Source organism: Lepisma saccharinum, chromosome 5 (genome assembly GCF_977018435.1).
Source record: "Lepisma saccharinum chromosome 5, izLepSacc3.1, whole genome shotgun sequence".
In the NCBI taxonomy this organism is placed as follows: Eukaryota; Metazoa; Arthropoda; class Insecta; order Zygentoma; family Lepismatidae; genus Lepisma; species Lepisma saccharinum.
The window spans coordinates 19,884,915-19,908,081 of NC_139233.1; the positions used below are offsets into that span (position 1 = coordinate 19,884,915).

Below are 23,167 nucleotides of genomic sequence, written 5' to 3' on the forward strand. Positions count from 1 at the left end.
CATTTCAATATTGAATTTAGATCGTATCTAAATTGATCCGGAAAAAAAAAGGTTTAATAAAAAAAAATATTTACGGTCCAGAACTCATTTACGCTTTCCGATTTTCTCTCCCGGACTTAATTTACAGTTCTTGGACCTTCAATAACCATGTTCTTCTGTATAAAGTAACTGTAGTGAATCCAATCTTTTCTTGATTGATTGAATTTTAAATTACGAGCACGTCAGCGTATAGGATACCTGTTTCCGTCACACAATCTGTTTGAAAACTTTCTGTCTCAATTTATAAAACATTGAATCGTTACAAACATCTAAAACTATATTGACTCCTATGATAAAATCTCAATACCTAGGTTAAAGGCTCTGACTGTAAAATGGCACATAGGGCACGAAAGATATCCTGGCTGGGATTAGGGATTACTAGACCTCGGATTTTAGGTTTTAACCCTTTTTTCTTCCTTTACAGGTATGTAAGAAATAATAAGATATGTCAGCGTTTCGTTAAAAAACGCAACGACTGATGAAGTTTTATAGGACCTAAAAAAAACTAATTTGCTTCTTAGAACCTATTTTAGGTTTATGGGCCTAAATCAAGCCTTTTTTAGGTTTTTATATATCTTTAAAAGTTTTACAGGATTTTTATGTCGCACAGAGGCATTTGCTTTGTTTGGTAACGAAAAAATTCAATGACGAACGTATTTGAAACGTACTCTCTGTTGATTTCCCTTCCTCCAAGTCCATGGCGATTTTTAAAAGATCAAATGTCTGGTGCCACTGTTACCTATTGGTCTGATCTGTGTAGTCTTGCTCACTTTTCGCGTCACTTCGGTGCTTTGTGGCATTCATCCTTGCAAACTAACATTTCAGCATTCAAGTTTGCACCACTGACTATGTTTCTGTTGAAATATAAGACGATCCTCACAGACAAAATTGTGGAGTTTGACTGTGGGTAACATGAAAAAAGATTTTTGCCTAAGTATACGGCGAAGAGTGGATTTTAATAGCAAATTTCCAATGGTTAAGTTCTGCCATCGCCGAAGGGTTAGGCAACACACATGACGTTATGGAAGATACAGGTGTCCCATTTTCACTGCCGGTGACTATACCTAATCAGAATTTTCAGGAATTTTGAACTATTTTAAGTTCTTTTGAACCTACTTCAAGATTTTTCAAGCCTAACTTAAGATTTTTAGGACCTATTTTAGGATTTTTAGAACCTATTTTAAGGTTTTTCGAACCTATTTTAGGATTTTTAGAGCCTATTTTAGGTACCTAAAAGCACACTTTTTAGAACCTAAAAATCCGAGGTCTAGTGATTACATTAGCGTGGTTAGTCTACAAAATGGAGTCCAGGGTGTACTTCGTGGAAGAGAGGTTGACATTTGGGTGTCGGGAAGGGCCACGCCTCAATCTTGCCTTGAACTTTATTTTTGTGTTTATTAGTTTATATGTGTGTAAAGAAACATACGTATTTAACATACATAGCGCATCAGGGTTAATTACACTTGGAATCTAGTGCCGAATGTTCAAATGAAGAGGAAACTATTAGTTCGCATATTCTCCGCTATGTCTTGGCTCTATAGTACTTGTTTTGGTTATATTACAAGAGTCAAATTAAAACCTTCAAAGTCCAATAAAAAATGTAGGGCAGACTGTATACAGCTCAAATTTACATGAGGTAGAGTGCAACGCACATATCTTGGCCATTGCGCATATACCAATTTTAGTTTCGTCTCCCTCTCTCTTAGCATCGCATGTTCTACGCTGCTCGCCAACCTTCGCCATTGTTGCCATATTGTCATTCCATTCCTGGACACACTCGCGCAAACATCATTGAAAACAATTGATCGCGGTTCACACCGTTCGGTAGGGACGGTAATGTGGCAATATAGCATGACGAAGTGGTTGCTTCTTTTATGCAGTGCATGCTCATTGGCTAGCTAGTAACTTGTGTTGCCAACTGAAATAATGAAGCACTATTTCTGTCACGGAAGGAGAAAGGCAGTTAAAGTGACGGTGAGTTTTGTTGGATTGGAAGCACCATATTTTTATTTTATACTAAGTATTTGACAGGTTCGACGTTGTGTGCGTGTATTGCGTGTGTGTATGTGAAAGTGTGTGTTTGTTAATGAACGTTAAATCCCATAATGCTTCCAGTTCTGTCAAAGTTGAAATCAAAAACCTTACATAGCCAAGCTCTGGAAATTATAAGCAACGTGCAGGAGTTCATGAAGGAGGAAGCCAGTCAAAGTGTTAGCATCCCAATAAAGAATTTTGGCAAGAGAGCAGCGGCTCCGACTGGAGTTCCTGAACGAACAATCAGGGCTATCATGAACGAAAGACAATCTCTTGAGATTTCAGAAGAAAAAGTCGCGCAGCTTATCGTCTAGTGGCAGTATATGTACTTGTTATTGTTGTGGAAGCCGGCATCGTTTGTAAATGTACAACAAAGACAACCGACTGTCGCCGATCACAGAGAGGCAATAATACTGCTTGAGGAGGAGTATTGTGGTCCAATTGTCGCGGTTTAACACGTTCGCATGTTATTAGTTCTCAAAGCAGTGGTAGCGTCGCTCGTGTATTATCTGTCGTTGCAGTTTCGTGCCAGTGTAGACGGGTTTTGGGAATGAACAGTTAGAATGCCACCAGTGCATTAATGCAATGGAAAATAATAAATTGTTTATTTTGTTTGAAATCACTCAAATAAGGAATAACTATGAAGAAGTCTTCTTTGCAGCATTTTTGGTAATTTTACGTATGTGTTAGTCCATATTTTGCAAATTTTTAGTCCATACGTATGTAGCTACATATAAAGCCACTTGTTAGTACATATTAATCCTAGTCCTGGTATTAAAACTCAACGTGAGATAGACCTGAATTCTCTAATTTTCTTGTTGTACGTAACAGCTGTGCATCGGAGCATTGCAGCGATTTTTCTATCTGCTCCATTAGCAACACTGCTTCTTGAGTTGTGTCGCGCATCGTACGGCAGAAATATATGTGTTGGGCTCTATCAACTATTATTTACAAAACGACCTCAAGGCTGCAACACTAGTAAAGTGGACTTCAAAACATCATATTTGTTATTTTAAAGATGGCGCGTCCTATTCACACTTGCACCAGTGTAGGGGAGTGGTTTCTTGCCCTCTGTCAGCCTAAAACTTACAGAAACTTCTCGGCAAATGAAAATTCAATATCTCTGTGCATGCTTACTACACCAACAAGTTTACTAATGGAGAAGAAAGTTCGACAATGGCCTCAGTTCACAGGCAGATGGGTGGAAAGGCCTTCGCAGTGGCTCGTAGGGGGCGGATTTATATGCACTAAAAAGCCAAAATATGCATGCAAATATGCACTAAAAATGCCAAAATATGCACTTGCACTAACAATTTTCAAAACAACCCATTTTAAGATTCTGTACGCTTTACATGGGAAGTAAATTTATCAGTAAATCACTGAACGCAATTATAGAAATGAAAGTGTAATAAATTGTGCGTATTTAGTATCACCAAAACATACTAATTTACAAATAATGTTTTTAGTTTCATGTAACAAAATGATTTATATTACATGCATTCCTTTGTCTCGAGGCTTGCTCTAAAAACTGCAATATTGCAATTATAATAATATACGTACCTTGTCGAAAACCCTATGCTCTTTTCGTTTCGTTAATCAATATCTTATTCTATTACTTTAGCATTTCAATATACTAGATGTTATTTATTAATGTTTTCAGATAGAAGACTATTGCGATTGTCAGAAAATATGTCTTTGCATTTTGAAAATGTTATTTCCATTTCACATGATGCCACTGGGCAGTATTTGTTCGTTTCATTTCTTGTGTTGATATCCTGATGTAAAATGGATTTTTCTGTATTCAGAATTTTCAAATAAGTAAATAAATTTCAGTTGTGAAATACCCTGGGTTTCTGGAAGCTATTGCTAACTCTTCCTCCAATTCAGTTTTCTCAATTTCTGCTGGTACTATTTTCTTTTGAGCAATATCGAAAAGAGATTGGATGGACAAAGAAAGAAAAAAAAATCTAATCTTTGTCTGTTCAAAACTATCAACGAAATTTTACCATATTTTTAATACTTCATTTAAGATTCAGATTAACTGCATTTTTATTCACGTTAACAACACAATCATAAATTGCACATGGTACAACTACAGACATACCACAATGGTCTGAATGGCCTAATGCGGTGATTCAACACTCCGAATGTGAATCCATCACCTTAACCGTCAATTCAAAGGAAGCAATGCTGGATTGCTACATTTAACGTGTGGTTCTGGTAGCGATAGAGTTTGCACAGAGATAAATGTATTATAGGCAGGTATTGAACTCGGGCAGCAAACCATCTGCACTATGAATCCGTGGTTTGCACCTACCGTAACATGGGAGTCGAACAAACGCTATTTGTCGCGCGAGATTTAATGGAAAATAATACACAACGATAGGCCAAAGAATAATAAAAGCATAATGTTTTAAAACATAAATTGTGTTGCAGGTTATATACTGTGACAATTTTCCTTATCAAAACCAGGGACTGTACTATACGCTCATAAAAACGGCATTAAATATATCAATAAGTACACAAATCCCATGGATGCTATCTCAGTTTCTATAGGACTGCCATTCTTCTCCTTCCAATTACTATAATAGTAAAATTAGCACTTCAAATCACTACTACTTCCGTGGAGAAAATCACCCAAAAATCATGTTTAATCCGAACCAGTATGTTGTTTGAATATTTAGCTGCCATCCATCGACAGACATAAATAATCGCAAACAGTTATTGTATTTTTATTATGTCTAATTTAAGAATAAAATGCGCTCATAGTGCATATCTTCATCTGACAATCATTCCCTTAGTCTCTCCCATCTTCTTATTTTGTAATAAATAACAGAATGATCCTTCACTAGTTTGTACGTACAGCAGCATTGTCCGAAAAAAATAACATAACTTTATAAAAATCACAGTGTCCAGGCCTACGCAGGCAGCAAATGTTTTCTGTTGCCAAAAATGAAAGCTCTGTTTGAGCATGGTAAATTTGCATTTCGGCCATTTTCCATTTAAGCTGCCAAAAACTACTCTAAATGCTTGAAATGTATTATGTACATGTTTAGAGCTGTTACTTCTTCTCTCGTTCGGCATTTATTGCCACTTCTGCAGTGTACACAGATTTATCAACATGTCACAATAACAGATAATCCTCAAAAACGCGATCAGAGTTGTCGCTGGAATTTGGAAATGTGACTCACATCTCTGAAAGGTCGTTGGTTCTCTATCTTCAGAATCAGTGCAATGGTATGAGGTGAGTTTTGGAATGTTCTTGACCCAACTGGTGCCCATGACCAGACGAAGTAGGCTATTTTTATATGCTGACGGGGAAAATGAAGCAGACAAACATGAAACGAACAATTACATGAAAATTACTCCCAAGTCCAAATATATGCAGACTATATGCACATTAAGCTAAAATATGCACTAACCTTCAGCCAATGGGCGCAGCTGTCATTCTGCTCGTCTACTCCACGTGGAGTCTCAGTCACATGACTGCGGATACGCTGTTGCCGTACTTTGCAACTTCAATGTGGAGACCGTGGGAAGGTGCTTGTGCGCGGAGGGACAAGGTGGCGTAGAGTAGATGTGAGGCAACACTGTGCGTTGAATTTGATTGTTGCACCTGGTGGGCGCGCTCCGTGGACTTCAAAGCCAGCCGGTCGTTAACGTAGCTAGCGCGTCGACTATACAATCTTTCTCTTCGCCGCCACTTTTCAGATCTGAGATTTCGTTTCAGAATCATGAATGGACAACTCTTCAAGAACGAACTTTGCCACAACAGCAAATGCCATGACTTCCTTTACACGAAAGCTCCAAGGCTATGCTTAGAACAAAGGCCACTTCTTTATAGGCTACGAACTCTTTACAACTCATCGTTTCACCAATCGAAAGCAAGCTTGCGCGGGCCTTCATGCTGCTCCGGTGTGAAACGTTTCTGTTGATTGGCTCGTTCCCAAGCGACACGTGTCGCATCGGTCTGAAACCTTCCTTATATGATCCCCCGGGCTTCTGTTATAAATATCACGTTTTTAAGTAATTATTCACGAAATTCAGGGCTGTGCTACTTTTGAACCATTCTGTGTATATCGAACTCCAGGCACTAAGAACCCCTCCCCTCCAGCGGTACGCCACTCCGTGTTGGTATCTCGGGTTCGATACCCGGTGGAGGCACAAGTGGTTCGGATCCCACTTTAAACTGTAGGTCCAGTCCCGATTAGCCTTACTGTGCATAAAGTGGACTTAAAACACCAAATCAATCCAATCCAGTGTTGGTATCATTTTTACTAGGGATGAACGATATCGTAAATTTAATATTGCGATATATCGTCAAGAAAATATCGCCACAGATGATTCGATACGATATTTTTTCGTATCGTGATATGGGCGATATATGTCGCTAAAATCTCGAGTTGATATATCGCCAAAATATCGTTACGATACATTGTCTAGTTCATATTGCCTGGACGATATTTTTTCAATATCGCTGGACCATATATAGCCCAACGCTAATTTTCACTAACTAAAAGATTTTCAGGTAGAAGGACTTACGTACCTGCTATTTGCACCAGAAAATCTAATTGGAACCTTAAAAAACTTCCAGCATTTCGTTCGCACGACAAACACCAAACTGAAACCCTCAAAGGTTCTACAAAACACGTGCGGCGTCATTGGCCTGCTTCAAATAGGCGCCGATAGGTGGCGTTCAGTTCGTTGCCATGGTGACGAGAGTTTTAAGAAAAGAACTTGTACTCTCCTTTCAGGTTATAAATGAAAGCATGGAGTCAGAAATAAAGTTTGACAGGAAACGCTCCGAGGCGAGATTTGGAACGGGTCAGGCAATCTACGAGCCATGCAATCAATGCATGCCACGTGGGGCGGAGATAACGTAACAATTGCCTAACAATGGGGGAAAGAAAGGGCTATATTTAGAGTCGATGCAACACAACGGAAGTCAAACCTCGTTAAATCTTCGCCATTGCCGTAATATTACGAAGCAGATCATCTGTAAGAAATTCTTTAAAATTTATTGATCTGATTTACAGTCCTTTACTTGAGAAAGTGACCGGGTTTAGAGTTTCTTACTTGAGAAAGTAACCGGGTTTAGAGTTTCTTACTTGAGAAAGTAACCGGGTTTAGAGTTTATTACTTGAGAAAGTAACCGGGTTTAGAGTTTATTACTTGAGAAAGTAACCGGGTTTAGAGTTTCTTACTTGAGAAATAACCGGGTTTAGAGTTTCTTACTTGAGAAATAACCGGGTTTAGAGTTTCTTACTTGAGAAAGTAACCGGGTTTAGAGTTTCTTACATGAGAAAGTAACCGGGTTTAGAGTTTATTACTTGAGAAAGTAACCGGGTTTAGAGTTTATTACTTGAGAAAGTAACCGGGCTTAGAGTTTCTTACTTGAGAAATAACCGGGTTTAGAGTTTCTTACTTGAGAAAGTAACCGGGTTTAGAGTTTCTTACTTGAGAAAGTAACCGGGTTTAGAGTTTATTACTTGAGAAAGTAACCGGGTTTAGAGTTTATTACTTGAGAAAGTAACCGGGTTTAGAGTTTCTTACTTGAGAAAGTAACCGGGTTTAGAGTTTCTTACTTGAGAAAGTAACCGGGTTTAGAGTTTCTTACTTGAGAAAGTAACCGGGTTTAGAGTTTCTTACTTGAGAAATTAACCGGGTTTAGAGTTTATTACTTGAGAAAGTAGCAGGGTTTAGAGTTTCTTACTTCATAAAATAACTAGGCTCATAGATTTTTACTTGAGAAACTAACTAGTTTCCAGTTTGTTTCTTGGGAGTTGTAGTGTGTTATTTGAGAACTGATTTACGGTTTCTTATGGAGAAAACAACTGTGTAAGTAACCGGGTTGAAGCTTCTTACTTGAAAAGGTAACTCAGGGTAGCGCCAACTTGAAAGACTTTAATCGCTTTCTCCAAAATAGAATGTAAGACTAGTTCTCTAAGGCATTAATCACATATCATCATTTCATACAGAGAGTTCTGAATTTGCAGCAGTATCAGAAAATTCGATAAATTGAGCTATTTCACCAACGTGTAGTACATAATGGTCCGCATATTCTGGCAAAACGACGTCCCTCAACAATAAGCTGTTTTCGAGATACTCATGACGTCAGTTTGTTGTATCTCAAGGATAGGCGAAAAAACTATTGTCGCAAACAGTCCTATCTTGAGAAGGTCTTGTTTTGATTGCTTTAAGGCCGTACTAAAGGTGATTTTTCGGTAATTTTTCGATAACAGATGGCAGCACCGTTTGTCATGGCAACCGAGTGCCATGTTGCCAGATCTACGCGCATAATCAATATAAGTACATACAGGTTGGTCGATCAGGGTATTTACTGATGGAAGATGACGTCAGATTGATTAGTGGAATTTAGACAAAATTCGTAGGTGTGCAGGAATATTATTGATTTTTATGAGATCAGTTAGATACTCTTATCAGAAAAAAGAACAAGTGTATCAGCAATGGAAAGTAGTAAAAGTCCAAAATATTAACAAAAAATAAAAACAATCGTGTGGTTAGTTCATACACCAAACAGAGCAAGTAAGGATAATACAATTACGTTTGAAGCAACTGCTGCGTTGACTACGAGATAATAGGTGTGTTTCACCTACGTCACAAACTGTTGAATTAAGTCTAGTTGTAGCGCACTAAGATTTTGTTGTTTTCCGACAGAAAAATTAATTGCAGCTGCAACAGCTAATCTGTGCCTCGTGGTTGCATACATACAGGCTAAAATTACTGATTTTCAAAGGGATCGTAGCTAGAAAGGAAGCCTGGATGAGGAAAAAGAGTTACAAAGAAAATTGTTCGCCTTGATGTCTTCTTCACGGTGTAACACTACCCGTAACGACGAATGCAAGCGCATATCGAACCGTTAACTGCTGGAAATAATATTTACATGGAATTATTGACAGAACAATGAGTCCTGCATGCTAAATTATTTATTCCCCACTGTCGTTTGTACTGTCTTGTTCCGTGTCTCTTATAATCGATTGCGCCACCATAAAATATCCTGGTGGTTACTATTCACAAGATGTCTCGAAAATTGATGTAGTCGTATTGAATCCATATAAGTTAAAAATAGCTGAAACAGGGGACGCTACTCTAGCACGAACACAAATTTCAATTATAATCTCCATCTTTACAAGGTGAGACAACTTCTTTCACTTGCTTTAGAATTTCTGTACCAAAATTACGGGACACGGGGATCTAAATTTAAAAATGATTGCAAGTTTCTAACTAATTAGCTATAACAGTTACACACTGATTTATCACAACCGTTTGTTACTAAAGATCTTTTCTTTTTATCTGGTGCCGCTTTTCGGCAACTTTTGATTAATCGTGACGATGATGAGTGACGATTATATTAAATTGATGAAGAAACACAAAGAACATCCACGCCGGGACTCGAACTCGTGAAATTCTGTGGCGAGATCCAAAGTAGACCACTTAACACGCTAATGATTTTGTTTTCTACATGAGCAACGACTGTAGTCCAGTCCACAGACAAAACATAACAGGTATTTACATATAAAAATATAGTTTTTCGTAAATAATACACTAGACTCTCGCTAATCCGGCCATTCCTTGCACATATGGGTGCCGGATTCGCGGAAGTGCCGGATTATTGAGAGGGTCGGAAATTACGTACTACTATGTAGTTTGAACACATAGGGACTATACAGGCTGTACTTTACGTATGTATAGCATTGTTTAACATTTTTGAACACGATAATTCATTGTTGTGCGCGTCATTTCTGCTTGAGTGACTACAGGCCAGATGTGGGCCGGACTACTGAGAGGGTGAACTATTGAGGGCCGGATTAGCGAGATTCTAGGGTATTTATAAATATAGAAATACAAAAAATATATTTTTGTCACTTGTTTTTATCTATTCCTTGTTTCCCTGACGCTTGGAAGAGAATGGGACTTTCTGCTGAAACATCAAATATGTCCGAGGTAAATTAATTTAATTATTCTACCTACGTTTTACGTCGAGACATGTAATATAATAGGTGAACCTGAAGACGTCGTTCTCCAAGATAATGGTACAAGCTACAATTCTTTACATTCCTAAATATATGGGTCGTAAGTACTTCAGTCCATTTTGCTTTAACTTTTTTTATTTTAGTTTTCCTTCTGACTGTAAGTACGAATTAAGCAATGAATTAAAAGTAAAAAAATCTATAATATTCTCCATAGTTTACCACATTACTATTACTTAAATTTAACATTAATAAATTACCGCCATCTCTTGAGAGGAAATGAACCTAACCTACTCACCCACTTACGTATAAAAGATTGTGGACGAGTGGTTAGCGATAGCTATAGCAACTTTGAAATATATATGCTAAGAACACCAAACCTGACCTGCCCCCACACAAGGCATAAAATCAAGCTTTAGCCATTATTTGTAGAAGTATAACTGTCAAGCGGATAGCCTTTCACTTGAACCGCAGCCTGGTACAATAAGTAAAATATGACTCGGGTTACAAGATCAAGTGTCATTGTTGTTGGAGTAAGACAATCTAATATCGCGCCCATTGTTCAGCACATGACGACCTCCCACTAACGCGCCATTCGCATGCGAAAGCCGAAGAAGCTAGTAATTACAATATCGATCTTAGAAATTAGGTCCGCAATGTAATCACGGCTTGCTGACAGGTGAGCATTAGTCTTCAACTTTGGGTGGGAGCGATTCACGCATCCGTCTTCAATGTCCGTGCTAGGCAGTGCGGAAGAAGATGCAGTACCTCTTCCACTTGGCACAATCTCGTCTGGTCTAGTGACTGTCTCTCCAATTGCCAGGCCCGTAGCGAGAGATAGGCTAAGGGGGCTGTAGCCTCGTGCGCCATGTACAGATGACGTCATTCAAAGCTTTTTTTGTTGCCATTCGCCGACTTTTCTGCCACGAGATTGTTGCTCAACAATTAACATAATAGGAGAATATACGTATATATTCAAATCTCTCAATATTATCAATTGAAAAAGAAATTGCAAAAATGGTCAATTTTGATAAAATATTTGACGATTTTGCTTGTGGAAAATGTTGTCCTCCTGCTTCCACACATTTACGGTATGTTTTAAGGAAATTTTTATTAGCACATATCGGTTCCTCTTCTGAAATTCCTTCAATTTCTCTCCTGAAGTTTTCGTTTAATTCTTCTAATATATTGCTTCAGGTTTAAAAGCTTGGTAGCTCGCCACGCAGCTGTTGTGGACATGTCTGTTTCGTGTGCAAGGCGCCGGAGGGATTTTTGAGGAGTATGCTCCAATCGTGCTCCAACATCGTCTAGTTTCTCCTCAATAAGCACACGCCGTTTCACCCTTCGCTTCTTATCAAGAATAGATCCTGTTTCTCCAAATTTGTTCACAAGTTTTTGAACACTCTGTGTGGAATAGGAACATCTGGGAATTCTGCTTCAAAACGTCTTCTAGCTTCTCTACAAGAATTCGTAACGTCGTAAGAGTAGTATAAATAAAACAACGTTGTTTTAAATTGCACGTATAGCGTGCCATTATTAGACTGCAGAAAAGCACCAGTAATACGTAAACTAACAATCTAAAACACTTGTTAACAACTTAACACTTCACAAACAAACTGGACACCAACTATCTGGATACTGAAGCACTGACGCGTACTGTGCAAAAGTCAGCGCACAGCTGCGGGTCTGAATGCCGGAAGATGCGCTCGCACTTCCAGGCGCGCTATCCGCCGCTCCTCGGGCGACTTGACCGTGAAAAGCACTGTATGTGTATTTCGACATTTCTGTCCTAGATGGTGCAAAGATATTTTAATTTTTCCGGACTGTATCTTCAGTCATGTGACTTGGATTCCAGAAGTAAGAAATAAAAAAAAAATATGTAGGTGAAAATAAGTGTAACGCAACGGCACAGCAATATAAATAGGACGTGAGTGTGATTTTGTGTGTGCGTGTGTATGCGCACACACACACACAGACAGCATCATGGGTTTGGTGAGGAAGATAACATGCAGGATGAGAATTAAATTAAATTCCGCCAGCATGCCTAGACACAACGACGCATTAGACATTCTTCTCTTTGCATCCTATGCATTATTGTCCTCCTGCACACGTCCCGACTCGCAACGCCAATACAAGTCTGCGTCAAAATTAAAAGTCAGGCATCTGCAGCTGAGTCTTTTTGCACATTTCATTTGCTTCCATGTGTTCGCCAGAGCGACTAATGGAAATACTGTTGATTTAACAAGATGCATATACTAACAATATAAACGCAGACGAAACAAAGAAAAATGCATTAAAATACAGGATGATTCAGAAAGCTTGCCTGCCTCCTGTGGTATCTAATTCTAATCAACCTTTTCCAGTGTTTCTCTATTCCTTTAAAAAATCTAAGCACAGAGTAACTTTGTGGGATGACATTTTCGGAGGGTCGGCAAGTACCTTGTCCACTGACAGTCTGTGCCTGCGATTGTCGATCAATAAACGATATTTTACAGTATCAAACAGTAGCGCCAACTTCCAATTAGGGGGAAGGGCAAGATTGACATAAACGTTATTTTACACATATGAATATGCACATATCCCATCCATACTTATATGCCTTTCTAGAGGAACTGCCCGCTTGGTGGCCGAGAGCGTCGACCAAAGTTCCCGGATTCGAGTCCCGTCCTGGGTTTGTGAGCGTCCCTTTATCAATTTCGACTAATCAACGCTCATCCGCCGCGATTAGTCAAAGGTGCCACAAAATCGACGCTAAGTAACAAAAATAAAAATTCCTGCTGGGAATTGTCCGCCGGATTCTTTACTCTGATTGGTAGCAATTGTGCACATGCTACTGGCTGGGCAGAATTGGCGAGTTGCTTGAGAAACGGCAGTGCAGTTCAGATAGAGCTACAATAGTTGAAAGCGTACCTCTTTGGTATTGGACATCTGAAGGTGGTCGCACAGTCGAGCAGAGGTCCTACCAGACATCATCGCGTCAGGTGGACTCGGGAACGTGGGGCGCCTATACGCAGAGCACACGGCGCCACCCGATATCCGTGTTTCAATCTGGAAAACAAAATTTGGAACTACAGGTTTCACGTAGTTGTATCCATGTTACTCTTATAAGACCCGTATTAGAAGCTGGGCGTGAAATAATGTAGAGTGAGATTACTTTCGTAACATCTCTGGTTATTTTCCATTGGCAGCTTTGGAGCGAGTCATAAGTCAGTGGGCAGCCAATCAACGAACGAGCCGCTGGCGTCATCTATACCCAGCACCTATCGCTATCCCTGTTGCACGCGCTCTGGACTGTTGGTAGGCTCACTAACTGGACTCACGCGATCAGCCGGAGTTGTTATGAAAATAATCTGACTCTACAGAAGGTTAATGAGGGAAAAATCGCAATTACACTCCTTACTTTTCTTTCCTATATCTAGCATTATATGGTTTTGCTACAAGACTCCAAACAAACATATAAAACGTCTTTCTTTAAAAAAAAAAAAAAAATATATACTTAAGCAAGGACAGCTAAGAGTTTCGGAGTTGGCGATTCTGTGGAATAAGGGGTGATTGAGGCCGGAGAAATACTTTAATTACGCAGGCCTGCATGTTTCAGGGGTTTGAGAAGTAATGATGTTTTTTTTTAGTATATCCATGGTGCTGAACACGAAAATGACACCTATTTTGTTCCTTCGTCCATAGTTCTTGCTCTACAGCTACCACGTCATTAATAGTTATTACACGTAAAATCACTATGGCTTAACTGCAATATATTATGTTTTGTGAACTTTCCGTTTAACAAAGTTCCGTGCTTTGTTGTTGTATGTGTGTAGGTGTAGCAACAATGTTTTCCTGATTCTATATCAGGAATTTCAGAAGCACGGGTAACATCATTGGCACTAACCTGGCGAATGTTTTCAGCATTTCTGCAAGGTGAAAGAATGTGTATCTGTAGGCACAGATATAAGAGAGTTAATCACGGACGAACCTATTTAATCTACAATGACACATATTGAAAAGCAGGCATGGACGAGTTGCGTGGAGGTAGTTACAAATCTTCTTGGAAAGCAACAACATTTCGAAAACAGGAAAGCTTTAGTAACAAAGTTGACAAACTTCCAAAAATTGGGATGCAACATGAGTCTGAAGTTGCATCTATTGCATTCCCATTTAGACAACTTTCCAGTGAATGTTGATGTCAAGTGATGAGTACGATGTAAGATTTCACCAGCAGATGAAGATAATGGAACAAGGTTATCAAGGTCAATGGAGTGTGATAAAGTTAGGAGACTAGTGTTGGTCTATGAAGAGAGAGGAAATGGAGAGATTTAGATTTAGAAACGAAACTCAGCCAGACGATCTTTCCAAAACCAAAAGGGCTCGTTACTGAAATGTACTTGAAATGGAGTGGAAAGGATGCCATTTTCGAACTCAGCGTGGTCGAATTAGTAAATATTCACCTAAAATTTTCCAAGCCCCAGTCATGAAGTTAAAAAATGCAGGCCTGTGTTTTTTAAACAAATATGATTACCGCAGTTAATGAAAAAAGTTGAAGAAAAATATTTTTTTAAGTTGACCTTCGTGGCGGAGTGATTAGTACAGCGCTCTCACCAACTGACCACCCATCCCCTGAACAAGTGTAGGAGGCGATACCCCTGTATTTATGTTTTGATTGATTGATTGGCTTTAATTTACTTCGCTCTTCTGCCACTTTGGCTAATCGTAAAGATGGGGATGAGCGATAATATGCTGAAATTGAAAAAGGGACACACAAAGAACACGCTGTGATAACCACTCTGGCACAGATGCCGGCGGATATGTGTATTTTTTAAATATAAAAAATCGATTTAAATAAAAAGAATGCGATTTTAATAAAAAAATCATCAAAAATGATTTTTTAAATCAAAATCATAATTTTTATCCATCCTGCTGAAAAAAACACTCCAACAATCAAAGTTTACCGTTAATATAAAAAAAATAACTCACTACTGACCTTCTGCATGCTTCGTTGAAGTCGCCTCTCGCCACCATATCTCCTCCAACTGTATTCAGGCCGAAAGTCTCCTATTTCTGAAAAGCAAAAATAAAACTGCATCAGCATTTCTTTGCAAACTAGGGTAGGGAACAGAACGTAATTTACAATACAAAAATGTAAAAAAGATGAGTTTTGCCTTGAGCTGCAAGAAACCTGCAACTGTCAATGATTGTGTCCCGCATAGATGCAGGTTTCTTGCAGCTCAAGGCAAAACTCATCTTTTTTACATTTTTGTATTGTAAATTACGTTCTGTTCCCTACCCTGTCAATGATTGTGTCCCGCATAGATGAAGCATTAGAACTTTAGGAATTGTGTATTACTTGTTACATTAATGAACAATAAGTTTGAAAAAGAAACATTAAAGAGTGTGTGTTTGAAATATACACTTAAGTAAGTTAAAGCATTATTTACAAATAAACAATATAGCTAATTAAGTCAAAGAAGTTTATTAATTTTCATTTAGAAAATAATATCTAAACTGTCATTCTATTCTTTCCTTGAAATCCACCTTTGGTATTTGGTATTAAAAATACACCGCCATCTTGTGAGGCATGAAGAATATAGTGAGGTTCTCAATGCGCAAAAAATGTATATTTCTTAATAGGAAACAAGCATGTCGGGAAATGATTGAGATGAAACAGAAAGGAGGAGAAAAGATGAAGAAAGGGAGAAATGGAAAGGCACAAGACAGAAAAGAAGAAAGCGAGAGAAGGGAGAAAGCAGAAAGGGAGGAAATGATAAAGGACACAAATGGAAGAAATGAGGAAAGTGAGACACAAATGGAAGAAATGAGGGAAGTGAGACTGAAATGGTTCTAGGTTTGATAACGGTGGAGGCCCATAGTGGTTCGGAACACCAGGCGCAGTCCTGATTAGCCTATCTGTGCACTTAAACACAAACTCAAACTTGTAGGATAGCTTCACTTCCTTAAATTACACACCAGACAAGTGAAGAAACACCCTTCTTAAACTAACATGTTAGTTAAATTGGGTAAATGCAGAAAATCACTCCTCGAACAAACTATCAACGAACAATGCTAACCAGAGAAATAATTGCTTATTATTTATTTTGTAAGAGCGGCAGGACTCAATAATTACTTCGTAAATAATATAATATGTTTTAATCAGATCTAGTCCAAGCAAGGAAGGCACTTGATAAACAGGGCATCCAGGTCTGAACATGTCTGCTCTTTGTACGCGTCCCTTCATCAATTTCATCATATCATCACTCATCCTCATCGTCGCAATTAGCTAGACGTGGCATAAAAAGCAGAGGTCGAATTGGAAATAAATTACTACTGCCATTCTAGCACTTTGAAGTTCAACATTAGTTATTTCGCGTTTGTCGAAACTGTCCGTTTTAGCAACAAATCTAAACTCATTTTTCACTTGTGACACTCACAAGCAAAATTAATATGTCGCACAAGTCAGCCCGTGACGCCAACTGGACAAGAAACAAAAACTTATACAGCACAATAACAATTTCAAGTGTTGGCTTTTACACTTCAATCCACGACCACAAGAATTCAGACCAGAACTGAAAATGTGCGTGGACAGATATATACGGATAAACCACGTGACTGTACATTTCTTGCGTATAACATTTTTGATACTTTCGATCAGCCAAATAATTGTTAAAGGGACAAACAGTTAATGCTATAATTTCAATTCTCCTATGCAAAAAACGAAGTTAACATTATCAGCACTTATTTAAGTTACCATTTTAATTGCGGACGCTATTGTTGTGTTTCATATGACGTACAGCGCAGTGGTAGCGTCCTCGCCTTGTAATCAAGGGGTCCCGGGTTCGATACCCGGTGGAGGCACATGGCAGAGTGGTTCGGATCCCACTTCAAACCGTAGGTCCAGTCCCGATTAGCCTTACTGCGTGCATAAAGTGGACTTAAAACACCACTCGTATGACGTACAGCGCTCGACCGTGGACGGCGGCGTGTGGGGAAGAGTGCCGAGTTCTGTACGGTACAACGAGGACATTGTTGATCAGTTAATTAACTAACCTACGATTAATCGTATTCTAATATTAACAAAGTTAATTATAATTACCGCCCTGGCTCCCAGATTGGGTTAACATAAAATCAAATGCGTAAAATCTCACAAACAACATTGTACTATCTATAGCCGGTCACCGCGGCGGAGCACATCGCGCTACGACGCCAGCGATCCCGGGTTCGAGTTCTGGCGTGGGCATGGATGATTCTGAATGTCATTTCATCAATTTCATCATATCATCTGTGACTGTCATCTTTTTATAACATTCACAATTAAGTTGTATGAATGATAAAAATCTTTGATAAGAAGAAAGACTAGAGTCCAGCGCAGATATTTCTGCCGTGCGATGCGCGAAACAACTAAAGAAGCAGTGTTGCTAATGGAGCAGATAGAAAAATCGCTCCAGTGCGCCGATGCACAGCTGTTACGTACAACAATAAAATTAGAGAATTCAGGTCTATCTAACGTTGAGTATTAAACGTCATGCATTATACCAGGACTAGGATTAATATGTACTAACAAGTGGCTTTGTATGTAGCTACATACATATGGACTAAAAATTCGCAAAATATGAACTAACACATAAGTAAAATTACCAAAAATGCTGCAAAGAAGACTTCTTCATACGATTCCTTATTTGAGTGTTTTCAAACAAAATAATAAAATATATATATTATTTTTCATTGCATTAATGCACTGGTGGCGTTCTAACTTTTCACTCCCAAAACCCGTATACACTGGTATGGAACTGCAACGGCAGATAATAACCTGCCAACGTGTTAAACCGCTACAATTGCACCATAACACTCCTCCTCAAGCAGTATTATTATTTCCTCTCTGAGATCGGCGACAGTCGGTTGCCTTTGTTGTACATTTACAAAGAATGCCGGCTTCCACAACAATAACAAGTACATATACTGCCACTAGACGATAAGCTGCGCGGCTTTTTCTTTTGTTATGAACCAGGGCCGGCGCTAGTCATTTTGCCTCCCTGGCAACCCCCCCCCCCCCGGTCATTACGCAGCAACGGAAAATTGAAAATCAATATATTCCTAACTAAAACATCAAAATATAAAATAAATAATGAGACTTCTTATGCTATTTCAATACTATTCAGCGCAAAAGAATGTCTCGCTCGATCACAGTTTTCAATAGGCTTATTTTTTTCTTCTCTTCAAATTTTGCCGCTCTGGGCGATGGCACGGTTCGCCCTCCCCTTCCGCCGGCCCTGCTATGAACTTGGTCACCCATCAAAGCATGGCAATTTTAACACAGAAAACAATATGTATCGCATTAAGCAGCAAAAATGACAGCCTCCTCTATGCAATTTCTACAAGAACACGTGCCGGAGCCAGAGTTGAAATGATGTTGGAACCACATAATTTATTTATTTTGAATAATTCCAAAATTATGAAATATAAACAATTTGTTGCTGCTGTTCGCTGCTCTCTTGCCAAAATGCTTTATTGGGATGCTAACACCATGACTGGCTTCCTCCTTCATGAACTCGTGCACGTTGCTTAGAATTTCTCGAGCTTGGCTATGCAAGGTTTTTGATTTCAACTTCGACAGAACTGGAGGCATTATGGAATTTAACGTTCATTAGCAAACACACACTTTTACATACACACACGCAATACACGCACACAACGTCAAACTGGTCGAATACTTAGTATAAAATAAAAATATGGTGCTTCCAATCCAACAAAACTCACCTTCCGTGACAGAAATAGTGCTTCATTATTACAGTTGGCAACACTAGTTACTAGCTAGCCAATGAACATGCACTGCATAAAAGAAGCAACCACTACGCCGTGCTATATTGGCACATTACCGTCCCTGCCGAACGGTGGGAACCGCGAGCTGGAGCGCTATTCAATTGTTTTCAATGATGTTTGCGCGAGTGTGTCCAGGAATGGGATGACAATATGGCAACAATAGCGAAGGTTTTCGAGCAGGGTAGAACACGTGATGCTAAGAGAGAGGGAGACGAAACGAAAATTAGTTTCTACGCAACGGCAAATTTATGTGTGATGCACTCTACATGGGATATAGTGTAATATACCAATTCGTAAGTATTCAGTATTTTTCTTTCTTAAAACAAATAATATACAGTACTAGTTGCTAATACAAAAACTAACAGCAACACATCACTCATCCCCATCTTCGCAAATTAGCCAAAAGTGGCACAAAGGGCGAAGTAAAATAAATCAAATCAAATCAAACATTGTACTACCATGTTATTATTATTATTATTGTATTTTATATTGTATATTTTTAATAATAAACACAAAATAAAAGAGATAAAGGCGGGGGAACCGTTTAAATTCAGAGCAACTGACGTCCTTGTTTATTTAAATGCACCAGGACAGTAAGCGCATCCCCTCGAATGTATGCGGATGGAGGCGACCTTAAAGTCCGCGCGTTTATTATGTCCCCATCGGCAACCCTTTTATAAAACTTAACACTGACAACAATAGCAAACAATAGCCAAGCCGCTCCCGATAAGCGCGTGCACTCAGACGTTGTTGCCACATTTTTTTTACTTACATTTCTTGTAGTTGCAAGGCGCCTCTCATTATTTTTGCTCCATAACCACGTGCGGGGTTGATTCTTTTTAACTAGTTGTGTTGTGTTATGGTGCTGTTTTGTTGCTTTGTTATAGTGTTGTGCTTTTAGTTTTTTTCCTTAGACTTTGCATAATGCAAGTTATCACTCATGGCTGCTAGTGAAAATCCTAAGTATGAAGACAAAACTGCAGGATATTATTTCCTTCATGGAGAGCAGAGGTGCCCACCCCCCTCAAAGCCAATGGCGCATTCGCCCCAAAAATCATGTCATGCGTCCCCCCAGATTATATCATGTGCCCCCCCAAACATCATTCGCGCCCTCAAACCATATCGTAATCCCCACAAAGTATTTAATTACGACAGTGTGTCTACCGAAAGTAACTTGTTTCTTAGCTTTACAGAACACTATACTTGATCTGTCCTTATTCCCTAAACAGGGGTGCCCATCACTCAAGACCACCCCTAAAATCGTTCATAAACCCCCGAAAATAGTTTGGATGAATGTGTAATAGTTGATGTCTATTCGAATGAAATACCATGTTACATTGTCCAAATTTTTTGATTGTTCGATTTTCGAAAAAACTTAAAGCTAGCACATTGATTGGTTAAATGTAGTAAATTAAAATATGTAAATATGCATATAAATAGTATTTTTCAGTTTGTTAATAAAACTCAATTTGAGTATTTAACACAAATTGTTACACAACTTAAGATAAAGATAGAATAATTCAACCTTGGCAAACCAAATAATATGCTCCAGCCGTATGGCAGATTCAATTTGTTTCACGAGACATTACAGAACCCTAGCTAGAAATTCTCAACCTCAGGGCGATAATATAACAGGGTTCCTCTTTCAAAGAACTCACCCCCAGTTTTCCTCGGGTAAATATAATTATTTTAGTAACAAACCATAATGCATAACAATAATTACTTGGATTTTATCTTCAGTGAAAATTTAAAATTTCCCTGTGACAAGTTAGAAATACGGATTCGATTTATTTTTGTCCCAAATGATGCACCTGCTTTACATTAAGCAGTATACCAACACTAAGCATTATATTTTAAGAAGTGATGTTATTAATGAATATCGAGAATGTCGCTCGTGTCTTGTAATGCAGCTATAGTATGAAACTTCACATTCACCTCAGTAAAGCGCCAAACACGCATTCTCGCAACACATGGTTGCGTGTGAAGCAAGCAAGAAAATGTTTACACCCATTTCTTTGCAGGCTTTCAAGAATATTAATTTAATGGGGTGTCAATACTTCCTTAAGATCCCGAGATATTTTGTCTTTTCCAGCTTCTCCTTTGGCACGTTTGGGGTCGAAAACGTGTACTACATACAATATCGCTAAATACAGTCTCCAAAATTTAATGTTCGAACTCTCTCTCCACTACAGAAATCTCTCGACAATCTAAGGTTTAACACTTTATCAAGAGCTTCCTATTTCCTCCTTTAAATTTAATACAATACACCAAAATTTCCATGCTAGTTTTAGACAGCATTGCTTCCTCCAAAAAAATTAATTCTCAGTCTCCACACCAGAATTTCCGCAATAGTCTAAGACAATAGTAATACACAAGAATTGAATACCCCCTCAATTTAATGTTCAATCCCCCTCTAACTAAAATACCAGCCATAATGTAAGACCTAGAGTTGGATACTGCCCCCCCCCCTGACGTTTAATTCAGAATCCTCCCAGAACCCCGGTGTCAATTAAGGCCTAATATGTAAGAGTTGGATATTTCTCCCCCCCCCCCCTTCGATAATACCCTTAAACACTTCCTTTTTAATCTTTATCTGTATTTATTTTCTCTTTCCATATTCTTTAATTTTGTTTCTTTTTCTTTTTTTCCTTACAATTTCCTTCTTTTCCTCTTTATCTTTTCAATTTGGCAACATCGCTTTCCTACTCCAGTTTGTTGCTTCTACTTCAAAAGAAAACCGCCAACTTGGGTGTTTCTTTTAACAAAGAGTACCGCTCCCTTTGTTAACCGCTGGGGATATAATGAACGCGCGGACTTTACTTCGGGGGTTCCCCCCCCCCCCATTTAAACATTGTTGGTCATTGCATAGCTACTTGTGCGATCAGCTCCAATAAATAAGTGCAAATTTTTAATAAATTACTGCTTTTCAGCATCTTGATTTACTACCGGTATGCCATTCGATCACTGAGAAGGGACGGTAAATAACAAAGTCAAATGAAATCAAAATAAACAGGACATCAACGAAGAGTAACCGTGCAAAACAACGAAAAACACTTTTGAAACAAACAATGTTATGAAAGCAGGGAAAGAAGAAGTCACAACGAAACAATGCTAACAAGAACAACAATAAGCAAACAAGATATTCTTGTCTCGATTTCATGCCGAGCACAACTGGTGTCGTGATTGTGTTTACCGACCACTTCAGCGCAGCCACCCTCGTCTTACTAGCGACCATAAATCATATCGTGCCAACACCATATCCTTTTCTTCAAGAGCCTGAAGGTTACCAAGAAAAAAAAGACCGGGGAAGAGAATTCATGCGTGTTAGATTGACGCTGACAAACAAAAAGAAGAAAAAAATTGAAAGGTTTCTTCTACTCCCACACGCGTAGATAGAGGGGGCGTGGAGATATTCCTGGCAGACACTAACCCGTCCCACGAAAATGGCGGAAGAAAATAATGCCCCCTTGAAGATCTCTCCTGTGGAAGAAGAAATCAATGGAAATCACGCACTGGGTGAGCTCTTCCAAGCGGTGCATCAAAGCTGCCGTGCGTTTGTCCCAGTTCTGTCAAGATGAAGAATGGCTTCCGATCTTTTTATTTCTAATTTTTCTCTGCTTTTCTGGAAAACCAACGGTTTCTTTTGTACTCTCTGGTAGCTAAACGTATCAAAAGCCTTTGTAATAAACTGCAATTTAATATACAGAGTGTTCGCAAAATTCCCGCTCTCGAAGTGTGAAACATTGTCCTTATATTTCTTTATATTTACTAACATAATGCTTAATCGATTCATTTATTTGGTTTATTTTACTTTGCTTTTCTGCCACTTTTGGCTGATCGCGAAGATGAGGATGAGTGATGATAATTTGAAATTGATGAAGGGACACTAGCAAAGAATACCCATGCCCAGGTCGGAATTCGAACCCAGGATCCCTGGCTTTGTAGCGCTTGGTGCTAACCACTCCGTCTCGGAGGTCGGCGATGAACAAAGAGAAAGGAGAATGGGATGGAAATAGAAGGGGGGAGGTGAAAAAAATTGTCAATTTTTCTTACTGGACGAAGGTCCCGGCGACCATCAAAAGAAAGAGCTAGTAACTATCTAGTTGGCATTGTAGTTGACTGCATAGTTTAAGAGCTAGTTAAATAGCAAGTTGTCTAGTAATCGAGTTTGCTAGAAGTCACATTATATGTATATATGTAAAATGATAGGTAGTTTACAATCTACTTGGCTGGTTAGTTCGCAATTTGGGAATATTGATGGCAATCAAGTCTGTCAAACCTGTACATAAGAATACATA

The 23,167-nt window shown here is 38.8% G+C and overlaps 1 protein-coding gene across 1 annotated transcript in view; it reads right to left on the reverse strand.

Annotated features, from left to right (window-relative positions):
- LOC145987698 (uncharacterized) overlaps positions 1-23,167 on the reverse strand; it is a 126,765-nt gene that overhangs the window by 77,977 nt on the left and 25,621 nt on the right. Inside the window, exons 2-3 of the mRNA XM_083122252.1 lie at positions 15,040-15,116; positions 12,975-13,112 (exon numbers count right to left, since the gene is read on the reverse strand). Coding sequence (XP_082978378.1) covers positions 12,975-13,112; positions 15,040-15,048 — 147 coding nt within the window. The 5' untranslated portion in view covers positions 15,049-15,116. The remainder of the gene's footprint in view (positions 1-12,974; positions 13,113-15,039; positions 15,117-23,167) is intronic.